The sequence below is a fragment of the Oncorhynchus mykiss genome, chromosome 25, assembly GCF_013265735.2.
Source record: "Oncorhynchus mykiss isolate Arlee chromosome 25, USDA_OmykA_1.1, whole genome shotgun sequence".
Classification (NCBI taxonomy): Eukaryota; Metazoa; Chordata; class Actinopteri; order Salmoniformes; family Salmonidae; genus Oncorhynchus; species Oncorhynchus mykiss.
In genome coordinates this window covers 34,969,702-34,982,676 of record NC_048589.1, presented here as the reverse complement: position 1 = coordinate 34,982,676, position 12,975 = coordinate 34,969,702, and the positions used below count along the sequence as shown (strand labels likewise).

Genomic DNA, 12,975 nt, shown 5'->3' with positions numbered 1-12,975 from the left:
CACACAGACTGGGAATCTTGAATGAACTGTTTAAAGGTCCACTGACTGTTCAGGGGATTTTTTGTCTATTTCACGATCACACACTTTTAACTTGTTTACCAGATTAATTAATTAATCTTCCAATTTAATTAATTAATCTACCTGTTGAATGAATGAATGGTTGAATGTATCCACCCGTTGAATGGATGAATGAATGCATTAATGAATTAATTAACTGATGAATGGATGGATGACTTAGCGACATCAGAGTAACATTCACTCTATAATTTCAGCATGGCCAATGCATCCCTGATCCCTGGGGACCTGGCGAGGGAGAACACAGACGATGTTCTGCAGGACGAGCAGCTTAGTGACAACGGGGAGAACAACCCTCCTCCAGACCGACGCCCCGGATCCCCCAGCATGCCCCGGGCCAACCAGGAAGCTGACGTCTGGGAGGAGCTGGACCGTAACCGTAACCGCATCAGGACCGCTGTGTGGAAGGTAGAGAGGAGAACACACCGACACCAGGGTTTCCATTAGCCGGTAATAGGCTAATTGCCCCCGGCTAAAATCCCGTTGCAAAATAATGCTTTTTTAGCCTATTCATTGATGGAAATACTAGTCGATGGAAATATATTTGACCGATCATGCTTATTGATCTATAGGCACATTTGCATAATTTAGTGGAATTAAATTGGCAAGTGTGTATTTCTGTTTGTCGCTATGTAGCCTATCTTATTAATCACACCTGTACAGCATACAGATACAGAGCCTACATTTGAGTAGAAAATCTGTCAGACAGTGAGAGAGCTGCTGTTACAGCTTCTCAAACAGCTCATTCTTTGCTGCTGGAGTGAAACATGCTTTTATAAGACCAATCATTGCATAACAAATCTAAATGCAATCACGTGTTAAAAAAAAAAGTTTTCATGGCCACGATTAAAAATAGCAAATATTTGTATTTCTCAACTGGTAATTGAAACGTGCTTTCTATTCACTATTCAAGTGCATAGGCAGGGGTAGGCAGGATTCAGCGTGTCACAAACCACTTGACAATGAGCTGGAGGCCGTATGCATTTTGAAAACATGTACTTAATTGTTTGAAACTTTAAAGTTTTACTTGCTTCAAAGTAGCCTAGCCAAAATAATTTTTCTAAAGTCTTCCATATACCATTGAAACCATGTAGCCTATTTCTCTCATGTTCTTTTGGTTTTTAAATCACCTTTCTTTCATTGTCCAGTAGCCAAAGGCATTATCCTAGTCATATCAGCAGCCCATGATAGTTGTTGCCTCTTTAGATCTCACCTCTTTCGACATTTCGAACAGATATTTTCATCTCTGTCACATGTGTGGTGGGCTTTTGGCAATGGTGTTTTCCCGCTAACTGCATTATGGAACGATCATTTGCACGTAGCCTACCGACTTGTGTAGCCTACCGACTTGTGTAGCCTACCGACTTGTGTAGCTTACCGACTGTGTAGCCTACCGACTGTGTAGCTTACTGACTGTGTAGCTTACCGACTGTGTAGCCTACCGACTTGTGTAGCCTACCGACTTGTGTAGCTTACCGACTTGTGTAGCCTACCGACTTGTGTAGCTTACCGACTTGTGTAGCCTACCGACTTGTGTAGCTTACCGACTTGTGTAGCCTACCGACTTGTGTAGCCTACCGACTTGTGTAGCTTACCGACTTGTGTAGCTTACCGACTTGTGTAGCTTACCGACTTGTGTAGCTTACCGACTTGTGTAGCTTACCGACTTGTGTAGCCTACTGCCTTGTGTATTCTACTGCCTTGTGCACATTGCTGCGTTTATAATGTGAAGAAATAAGTTTATCAACATTTTGAGCTAAATGTTCTGATCTGTTTCATCAGCCTCATTGCTTTTCTAAAGTATTTTAATGTAGCCTAGGACTATTGGTTGTATGAAATTGGCATCTATCATCACATAACTGTCCCAGAGTCTGTTTGGAATAGGCTATTTCTTTCTCGCATAGAACGTCAAGCTGACCAATAGAATAGGTCAACTTTTCTACTATGGGAAACAGCAGATTGACATAGGCTGGGGATTTTGCTGTACGTTGGCTGAAGGAAAGTACATGTGAACAGTCATTCTAACATCTCCAAACTGCGCATTGGAATTCAGTAAGAAGGATGCATCCCGTTGCACCCAATGCATATGGGTCCGGTACATTTCTCAAATGTCCAGTAAATTCAAATGCTGCCGGTCAAACGGAAACCCTGAAACACACACACCATGACGACTGAGTTCAACCATATATCACTCTATCCCCCGTTTCTCTCCCCACTAGGCAGCAACAGAGGAAGAGAACAGCAACAACCAGGGGGGTCTCCAGAGCCCGTATGCCAACCTCAGCCTGGGCTCCCCTGTCCGGGTACACTCTGAGATAGTGGGGGTGTCAGGACAGGATGGTGGTAGTCCTCTCCTCAGGAAGCTCCGTAACATCCACAGCTTTGAGCTGGACAGGAGGCTGACCCTGGAGACCAAGCCCAGTCCTGAACGGTTCATGGAGGCGTGGTCAGTACCCCCACTAACCCCCTGGCCTTCTATTCCTTCCATTCTACGCTAACATAACAACCAGGGACTAGATTCTACTGCAATTCAGTCTGTTCAGGATATTAATCAAGATGAACTAAAGTTCCTATACAATCATTTAAAAGGTTGTTTTAATGATGAATTAGTTTACTTCCTAAACTGACTGAATTTCAATGCAATAGACCTCAACCCTGCTATTGCTAACCCTGCTGCTAACAACAGCGCTTGTGCTACTGTACCAACCATCAATAGTACACTAACTACTATGTTATAATCTGCCATCGCCTGACCTGTTCAATCGGTCGGTGTGTCTCTCCAGCTCAGGGAATCAGCTGGAGGGCTGTGGGCAGCAGCAGGAGAAGGGCCTGGCTGTACCCACTGGAGGTGCCACAGGACCAGGGCGTGGTGGCACTGACCGAGTCTGGCACAACGACGAGGAGTTCCTATCCGGTGGCGGTGCCAGCGGTTCACCCAAACCCGTCTCCCCTCACTCCCACAGGTCTCTGGAACAGGGCGAGGGGGCCCCCAGCAGCGGAGGCTTCGTGGCCCTCAACCTGAGCTCCGGCCATGGGAAGGTTGACTCCAGGGAGTGGGTGATGATGGAGAGGCCCAGCGGGTCCCCAGGGACAGGAATGGGAGATAAAGCTACGACCAGCCCCTCCAAGGAGGAAGAAGAGGAGCTGCAGGTGCTGGAGGTACCCCTGGGGTCAGGAGAGGGGTCCACGGGGAACCCCAGTCCTGGTCAGATCCACGGGGACAGGAATGGGGACCTCCAGGGGCATCCAGGCGCCAACGGACGACCCCCCAGGGTGGACAGACTGGAACTGAGTGTGGGACCTACGGGAAGCCTGCCCCCCGTCACCCCCTCTAGCCCTGCTGATGCCCTGGCTGAGGGAGCACTCACACAGGTACGGACCTCACAGACTAGTATGACACAGTTCACTGTAAAATACTTCACTATTATATACCTCACAGTAAAATACTTAACTATTACATACCTCACAGTAAAATACTTCACTATTACATACCTCACTGTAAAGCACTTCACTATTACATACCTCACAGTAAAATACTTCACTATTACATACCTCACTGTAAATTACTTCACTATTACATACCTCACAGTAAAATACTTCACTATTACATACCTCACTGTAAAGTACTTCACTATTACATACCTCACTGTAAAGTACTTCACTATTACATACCTCACTGTAAAATACTTCACTATTACATACCTCACAGTAAAGTACTTCACTATTATATACCTCACAGTAAAGTACTTCACTATTATATACCTCACAGTAAAATACTTCACTATTACATACCTCACTGTAAAATACTTCACTATTACATACCTCACTGTAAAGTACTTCACTATTACATACCTCACTGTAAAACATGTCACTATTACATACCTCACTGTAAAGTACTTCACTATTACATACCTCACTGTAAACATGTAACCAATACATTCCTCACTGTAAAACACATCACTATTGCATACCTCACTGTAAAACACTTTGGTATTACAGTACCTCACTGTACATTTCACCATAACACAACTCACGCAGGTCAAGACATATCATGCAATGTACACAGTAGGATACTACACTTTTACACAGAACTAGACACAGTAGGATACTACACCTTTACACAGAACTAGACACAGTAGGATACTTCACCTTAACACAGAACTAGACACAGTAGGATACTACACCTTAACACAGAACTAGACACAGTAGGATCCTTCACCTTAACACAGAACTAGACACAGTAGGATACTTCACCTTAACACAGAACTAGACACAGTAGGATACTTCATCCATCTGGATCATCAGTAGCATCTTACTGTAGTTTAAAGTAAAATGTGATCGTGATCACTTATGTCTGTGAGCTTGTTTCTTTGCTTGTGTGAGCTTGATAAAATGAAGGAAACTTCTCAGACAATGGTTTTGCATTATTTGCTTTTTATTTGCAACTTTCATTTGCTATGTTCAGTTTTTTTTCTGGGTTGACCGTTTATCAAAAGGTGCTATCTGAAGAAAGAGATAGTGATTCCTCAAGGAGACGTTTTGAGATCTCAGAATTCCTCCCACCTTTACACCCGCTCCCTTTAAGTTCTAAATATATGCTTAACTCCTCCCCCTCTCTCACCCCCACTCCTATCCACCCCTTTCTCACACTGTTCCTCCGCCATCCCACTCCGTCCTCTCCCCGACTTTACCTCTTCCCGCTCCGTCCTCTCTTCTTACAACTTTACCTCTTCCTGCTCCGTCCTCTCTTCTTACAACTTTACCTCTTCCTGCTCCGTCCTCTCTCCACAACTTTACCTCTTCCTGCTCCGTCCTCTCCACAACTTTACCTCTTCCTGCTCCGTCCTCTCTCCACAACTTTACCTCTTCCTGCTCCGTCCTCTCTTCTTACAACTTTACCTCTTCCTGCTCCATCCTCTCTTCTTACAACTTTACCTCTTCCTGCTCCGTCCTCTCTCCACAACTTTACCTCTTCCTGCTCCGTCCTCTCTCCACAACTTTACCTCTTCCTGCTCCGTCCTCTCTCCACAACTTTACCTCTTCCTGCTCCGTCCTCTCCACAACTTTATCTCTTCCTGCTCCGTCCTCTCTCCACAACTTTACCTCTTCCTGCTCCGTCCTCTCTTCTTACAACTTTACCTCTTCCTGCTCCATCCTCTCTTCTTACAACTTTACCTCTTCCTGCTCCGTCCTCTCTTCTTACAACTTTACCTCTTCCTGCTCCGTCCTCTCTTCTTACAACTTTACCTCTTCCTGCTCCGTCCTTTCTTCTTACAACTTTACCTCTTCCTGCTCCGTCTTCTCTTCTTACAACTTTATCTCTTCCCGCTCCGTCCTCTCTTCTTACAACTTTACCTCTTCCTGCTCCGTCCTCTCTTCTTACAAATTTACCTCTTCCTGCTCCGTCCTCTCTTCTTACAACTTTACCTCTTCCTGCTCCGTCCTCTCTTCTTACAACTTTACCTCTTCCTGCTCCGTCCTCTCTTCTTACAACTTTACCTCTTCCTGCTCCGTCCTCTCTTCTTACAACTTTACCTCTTCCTGCTCCGTCCTCTCCTCTCTTCTTACAACTTTACCTCTTCCTGCTCCGTCCTCTCTTCTTACAACTTTACCTCTTCCTGCTCCGTCCTCTCTTCTTACAACTTTACCTCTTCCTGCTCCGTCTGCTCTTCTTACAACTTTACCTCTTCCTGCTCCGTCCTCTCTTCTTACATCTTTACCTCTTCCTGCTCCGTCCTCTCTTCTTACAACTTTACTCTTCCTGCTCCGTCCTCTCTTCTTACAACTTTACCTCTTCCTGCTCCGTCCTCTCTTCTTACAACTTTACCTCTTCCTGCTCCGTCCTCTCTTCTTACAACTTTACCTCTTCCTGCTCCGTCCTCTCTTCTTACAACTTTACCTCTTCCTGCTCCGTCCTCTCTTCTTACAACTTTACCTCTTCCTGCTCCGTCCTCTCTCCACAACTTTACCTCTTCCTGCTCTGTCCTCTCTCCCCGACTTTACCTCTTCCTGCTCCGTCCTCTCTTCTTACTACTTTACCTCTTCCTGCTCCGTCCTCTCTTCTTACGACTTTACCTCTTCCTGCTCCATCCTCTCTTCTTACGACTTTACCTCTTCCTGCTCCGTCCTCTCTTCTTACGACTTTACCTCTTCCTGCTCCGTCCTCTCTTCTTACGACTTTACCTCTTGCTGCTCCGTCCTCTCTTCTTACAACTTTACCTCTTCCTGCTCCGTCCTCCCTCCCCAACTTTACCTCTCATCACCTCTCTTAGCTCCCTACCTCTCCTCCATCTCTGCCTGAGGAGGTGTTGGCCAGGATGTCCAGTCCCCTGCTCCTGCGTTCCCCAAGCCCGCACACCCAGACCCTCCTCACCACCCTGTCGGACCCCCTGCACCAGAGGGACCCCCCTGGGATGAGTCGCAGCTACTCAGCCGACCACCACAACCAGTACCTCCTCCATCCCACCTCCTCTTCCTCCTACCACGCCTCCCTACCGCCACCTCCTCACCCCGGCCTCGGTTCCGCCCGTAACCAATCACCCTCCGGGCGCAGGAAACTGCCCGCTATTCCGGCGGGCGCCGCCAGCAGCAAGTTCCCTTCCGTTATACGCATCACACGAGCCCAACTCCAGCAGGTGATTGATCAATCTACCCCTGGGCCACGAACCAATCAGACGTCTCTATCTTGATCATAACACACCGCCTACCTAATTCCCTCCACTATTAGATACTTACTGTCTTTTTAAAATAGTTTGGTTGTTCTTTTTGTTTCCTTTTGCTGCTAGTGTGTTAGTTGTGCTGTGTTTTGTTGGGTTGTTGTTGTTATGGTTGTTATTGTGTTGAATTGTGGTGTTGTTGTGTTGTCGTCCGGCAGGGGGCTTTCTCCAGAGAAGAGCAGGCCATTGTGCTACAGACAAAGCATGCTCAGATCCATATGTCCTGATGTCAGGGGAATAGTTAGGGTCATTTCCTTTACAATTCCTTTTCAATTCAGTAAATTCAGAGCGTGAATGAAATTGCAATTCCACTTTTCTTCATTGCAAGACAGGGACTTTTGTCTGTTGTTATTTCATATCCTCCTGTGTTCTCTCTCTTTTTTACTCAACCTGAACTGCTTTTTTACGGACCCTGACTTCCTGTCTCTTTTGTAAGCCCCTGATTAGTTGAGTGAATGTTTTTGTTGTTGTTGCAGATCTGGGTTAAATACGTGTCAAATACTTGAGTGGTGCTTGAGTAAGCATTCCAGGCACAATGGCATAGTCCCAAAAGTCCAAGCTAAATCAAACAGATGATAGATTTGACCCAGGTCCGTCTTGTTGCGCTTTTTTGATATCAACTAACAGCTTGACTGACATTGCCTTGATGATGCTGTGACATGTTATGATCATGTTATGATCTCCATTCAATATTTTCACATGATCTCTTACAATGCAATAATTTGACTCTATTTATTTGTTAACCTGCCCACTCTCTCTCTCTCTCTCTCTCTCTCTCTCTCTCTCTCTCTCTCTCTCTTTGTGTCTTTCTCCTTCCCCTGTCTCTTTCTTTCTTTATCTCTCTCTTTCTCCTTCTCCCCCCCCCTCTCTCTCCCCCTTCTCTCTCTCTGTGTCTTTCTGCTTCCCCCACCCTTCTCTCCCTTTTTCTCCCTTTCCCCTCTCTCTTTAGCTGACAGCTCAGCAGTCCCCGTCTGGCTCAGACTGTGCTCCACAGGGCCTACAGCTGGAGAGACGAGAAGATGCAGCAGCTGAGGCCCAGCAGCCCCAGGATAATACTGCTACCACTGACATCTACATCCTGCCCACCCCTAGCCACACCCCTAGCCAGCCCGGCAGCCCCACCAGCCTGGATGACCTCCTGGCAGATACCCTGATCAACGGACGAGACACCCAGACCTACACCAAAGCCCACAGCCCTGTGCCAAGCCGAGCGTCCTCTCCTCGCTCCCCCCATTCTCCTCGCTCCCCCTGTTCTCCTCGCTCCCCCCATTCTCCTCGCTCCCCCCGTTCTCCTCGCTCCCCCCGTTCTCCTCGCTCCCCCCGTTCTCCTCGCTCCCCCCATTCTCCTCGCTCCCCCCGTTCTCCTCGCTCCCCCCGTTCTCCTCATTCTCCACGTTCTAATTCTCCTCGCTCCTCCCATTCTCCTCGCTCCCCCCGTTCTCCTCGCTCCCCCCGTTCTCCTCGCTCCCCCCATTCTCCTCGCTCCCCCCGTTCTCTTCGCTCCCCCCATTCTCCTCGCTCCCCCCGTTCTCCTCGCTCCCCCCGTTCTCCTCAATCTCCACGTTCTAATTCTCCTCGCTCCCCCCATTCTCCTCGCTCCCCCCGTTCTCCTCGCTCCCCCCGTTCTTCTCATTCTCCACGTTCTAATTCCCCTAAGTCCCCCCACAGCCCACTGTTCGGCCTAGTAAACGGCCATCTCTCTCCCCCAGCTAACGGCCAGGGAGACGTCAGTGGCTGTGGAGCCTTTCCAGAGCTCAAAGACCCTGAGAGTGACCAACCCCAGCCTGACAGGGGTGATGGGGTGGAGACCACTGACCAAACCCCAGCTCTGACCACCCCCTCTCCGCCACCCAGTCCCCGTAAGGACCCCTCCCGCAAGCTGAGCCGTATCCCCGTCCTGCTGGACCTTCTCCCCACCCCTGGCTCTGCCATGGAGAAGCTGCTCCAGAAGAAAGCCCCCCACCACCAGGGAGGAGGCCACCACCCAGCCCCCTCTCCCTCTATCTCCCACCGCGGCCCCGTCGTGGCCTTGCTCCCCCACGGGGACCAGCTGTCCTCCGCCTCAGACCACTCTGAGAAGGCCGATGAGTCGTTCCTGGGCTCTGACTGCCAGGGGAATGACGCCCCCTCCCTCTCCTCCTCTTCCAGCCCCCTGTTCCGTAAGAGCAAGATCCCACGCCCTTTTAACCCTACCAACCCGGCCCCAGAGCCGGAGAGTGCTGCACAGTACCTTCCACGCCCACCGCCGGGGAGACCACCCAGTCGGCTTGCAGCGGAGGGCAGGTAATAGGACTCTTCATGATTAGCTTTAATGACAGGTTTATCTCACCTTTATCATGGTAACCTGGTTCCGAGTCTGTTTGTGCAGCCTTGCCAACTCCTATGTTCATTGTCATGCCAATGTTTGGGGTTGGCAAGACAGCACCAACAGATCTGGGATGAGCCTCTACTATCATTAACTGAATTACATTCATCTACATGTTAAAGGTATATCTAAAGCTCTGAACTCATTCTCCTTCTTCCCAAAACCTCACCCCCTTCCTCCACCCAAGACTGAAGCGTTATCGTACCCGAGCGGGCAGCACAAGGGACTCAGACCTCCTGACCTGTCTGTCCCAGCTGATGCACCATGGTCAGGGTGGTGGATCTGCCCGCGGTTCCCCCCACCACGGGCACTCCTCAGCCCAGCTTGTAGGCTCCCGGATGGGCATGTGTAGCCTGACCAGCTCCCCCCACCACCATCACCACCGGAGCTCCAGTGCCTCCCCACGCAGCTGTTCCTCTCTACAGCGCTCTGTCTCCTCCTCCCCCTCTCGCCACGAACACCGCGGGGGAGAGCGAGGCAGAGGGGTTTGTTTCGGTCGCTCCTGTTCTCCTCCCAGCTTCTCTGGGTCCCCGCCTCCTCCCCGGCGCTCCTACCCCCACCATCAGGAGATTTGCTGCTGCCGCCAGGCCCGCACCGGCTCCCACCACCACCACGCCCTCAAGTGGAAAGTCTGCAGCCGCGAGGAGAGAGAGAGGAAGTGCTCCAGCAAGCTGAGCAGCAGATAGTGGGTCACTGCTCTGGCCCTGGTCCTAGCCTGACCCATAGAAACCCCTGGGCCCGTTTATTCAAGTCTCTCAGAGTAGGACTGCTGATCTACGATCAGTTTGGCCTTTTAGGTAATAATTAATACGATTACATGTACAATCGTATTCATTATGACCTAAAAGGTTAGACCGATCCTAGATCAGTAGTCTTATTGTGAGAGGCTTTACGAGTATGGCCTGGGAGTCAGTGTCGTTGCCACAGCAGAGGGTGGGATCGGGATGTTGATGCAGACCAAACGATCCTGCTCTGGATCAATGAAGACCTGAGGCTTCTGTCAGAGAATACTGAACATAATGTCCCCCCCTCTCCTCCCCTGTCCCCCCCTCTCCTCCTTCACACTTTCTTCTCTAATTCCAACTATTTGGTCATTGTTTAGTCCCTAATTCATATGCCCACTTTAATAGTTCATACCTAATGCGAAAAGAATCTATGTGCATTATGCTATGTATAAGATGTTGGTGTTCTTGTGAGGTGTTTTCCCTCCTATCAGCAGTGAAGTGAACACACTTAGCCCTCATTCAGAATACCCTAGGTCAGTCAGTGGATGAGCACTCATTTATTCATCACTCACCAATTTAATATAGACTCAGTCTATTCTGTTTCCTCTGTACTGACCTGGGGAGTGCAAGGTATAGCAAGTCTACATTTATGGCCATGAAGCTCCAGAGAAATGTACACTATCTACAGAACCTATTTATTTACATCTTGACACACTTGTCACACCAGGTACACACTAACTGATGACATCATCGATTGATGTGTCCTCTCTCTCTCTCTCTCTCTCTCTCTCTCTCTCTCTCTCTCTCTCTCTCTGACTTCAGATGTACAGTGAGTGTCATTTATTTCTAAGGCATTTAAAGCAATCAATTGATCAATGATAGAAGTGATCAGTCTTTTGAGAAGGAAGTGATCCTTCCTTTAAAACAATCATATAAAATGTGTGTGTGCTCACACACGTACTTGTGCCTAATGTGTTGACTGATCTGGGGAATCTAAATGGCAAACTAAATGTGTGATTGAACACTAGTTACTGGACCATGATTCCCTTTGTATGCTCCTCTTCAGAATGGAGTCTGACTTTGTGTCCCAATTCTCTACCCTTCCTCCCTGGAGGAATGGTGTAAGAGATATGATGGCAACCCTCCCTAACCTTGCCCATGCTTACAACCATCCAATTCATTTAAATATATGGATGGGGGGGGTGGGGGGGGGGGGGGGTGGATTGGGATGCCTGCTGAGGAGGATTGGGATGCCTGCTGAGGAGAATTGGGATGCCTGCTGAGGAGAATTGGGATGCCTGCTGAGGAGAATTAGGATGCCTGCTGAGGAGAATTAGGATGCCTGCTGATAACACTTATGGTACTCATTACCCACTACACTAGTGGTGAATACTAAGTTATTATTATCATTCATGTATAATGTGTGCCTTGCCTTGGCACTTTGAGCAGCTTCTGGTTTCACTGCAAAGTATGTTTCTCATTTTTATTCAAGGAGTCTAATAAGACTAATTTGTGCCAGCTGCAGACAGACAGTCCTCATCATGTGATTGTAGCAGTCTTATTCACTACAGACAGACAGTCCTCATCATGTGATTGTAGCAGTCTTATTCACTACAGACAGACAGTCCTCATCATGTGATTGTAGCAGTCTTATTCACTACAAGGAAAAGGAAGCCAAGTTAATGTTTTTATTTGATTTATTCAAATAACGATCATTGTTATTTATGATATTAAAAAAAGGACATGTTTTAAACTAAAACGTAGATATCCTGTGTTGTATAAAGTTTAGGACAAGTCCAACATTTATGTCAAATAATATCATACTATTTATGTCAGTTTCCCTCCTCCAGTACCCCCAACAGCACACGTTGTTGTAGCCCCGGACAAACACACCTGATTTAGTTAATCGAGGGCTTGATGATGAGTTGACAAGTTTAATCAGGTGTGCTTGTCCAGGGCTACAATAGAAATGCGTACTGTTGTGGGTACTGGAGGACTGGAGGACTGGAGGAGGGAAACACCGATTTATGTCATAAATATCCTATACCAAATCAATGTTTCAAACTTCCAAAGGATAAAAAACATGCGAAGAAGAATGTTGTCTTTGCTTTGTAATGACATGTTTTGTGCACTATTATTTCAAACAGTTAATGTATTGTTTGAGAACCGACCCCATTTTCTTTACTTCATAAAGATTCAATGAACACTCATTTAAAACCTCCCTCACCTAACATTGGTTCTACCTACTACACCCTCTCCCTTAGCCTGAAATCCAGAACCAGTTTTGTGCTGACATTCCACTCGTTGTACTCTGTGTCATTGTCAAGCATTGGCATGACAAGGAGTGGTATGATAGCAGAAACAGTGATACGCAGGCTACCTCTCCCCACCCCTCTGCTTGTAATACACTGTGATATAACTAACTCATGCTTCCAGCACTACTACGCCTTGCATGCGCTGCCTACCGAGAAAAACAATCAACCAATCAGTGAAGTAAGCAGCATACCAGTTCCCATAATGCACTGTGATTGTCTGAAAGGGACTTATGTTTGTTGGGTAGTACCACATGTATTTTGGTTGGAATATTTCATTTGCTTAGTTTTCCCTTTCGTCTCATGATCTCGTTCACTCTTATCGTCCCACTTGACCCACAGCATTGGTCTGGTTTCCTAGCTCTCCAATGCTCACATCTTAGGACTACTGTACTGACTCATTACTGATAAAAAAAAAACTTCTGTATTTATTTTACATCTGTCTGATTGGCTTATTATCATGATGTGACACATGCATAGTATGGTCTGATTGGCTTATTATCATGATGTGGCACATGCATCGTAGAGTCTGATTGGCTTATTATCATGATGTGACACATGCATAGTATGGTCTGATTGGCTTATCATGATGTGACACATGCATAGTATGAATAACGTGTAGAGGAAAATAATTGCCTTAATCTAAAGTACTTTTATCATACAACCATAATCTACTGTAATTCTGCAGTATGAGATGAACTATAATGATCTACTGTATGTCAAGTGAATTGTTTTATTGGTCCATTGTGGTAGATGGTATTGGTACCTGCCTACAGTCTGGT

At 47.4% G+C, this 12,975-nt stretch overlaps 1 protein-coding gene across 1 annotated transcript in view; it reads left to right on the top strand.

Annotated features, from left to right (window-relative positions):
- The window catches only part of LOC110505829 (tau-tubulin kinase 2), a 30,380-nt gene extending 17,768 nt beyond the window's left edge, over window positions 1-12,612 (top strand). Inside the window, exons 10-15 of the mRNA XM_036962731.1 lie at window positions 273-483; window positions 2,295-2,521; window positions 2,859-3,447; window positions 6,348-6,710; window positions 7,741-9,074; window positions 9,344-12,612. Of these exons, the coding sequence (XP_036818626.1) occupies window positions 273-483; window positions 2,295-2,521; window positions 2,859-3,447; window positions 6,348-6,710; window positions 7,741-9,074; window positions 9,344-9,842 (3,223 nt within the window). The 3' untranslated portion in view covers window positions 9,843-12,612. The remainder of the gene's footprint in view (window positions 1-272; window positions 484-2,294; window positions 2,522-2,858; window positions 3,448-6,347; window positions 6,711-7,740; window positions 9,075-9,343) is intronic.
- Window positions 12,613-12,975: the final 363 nt, after the last annotated feature.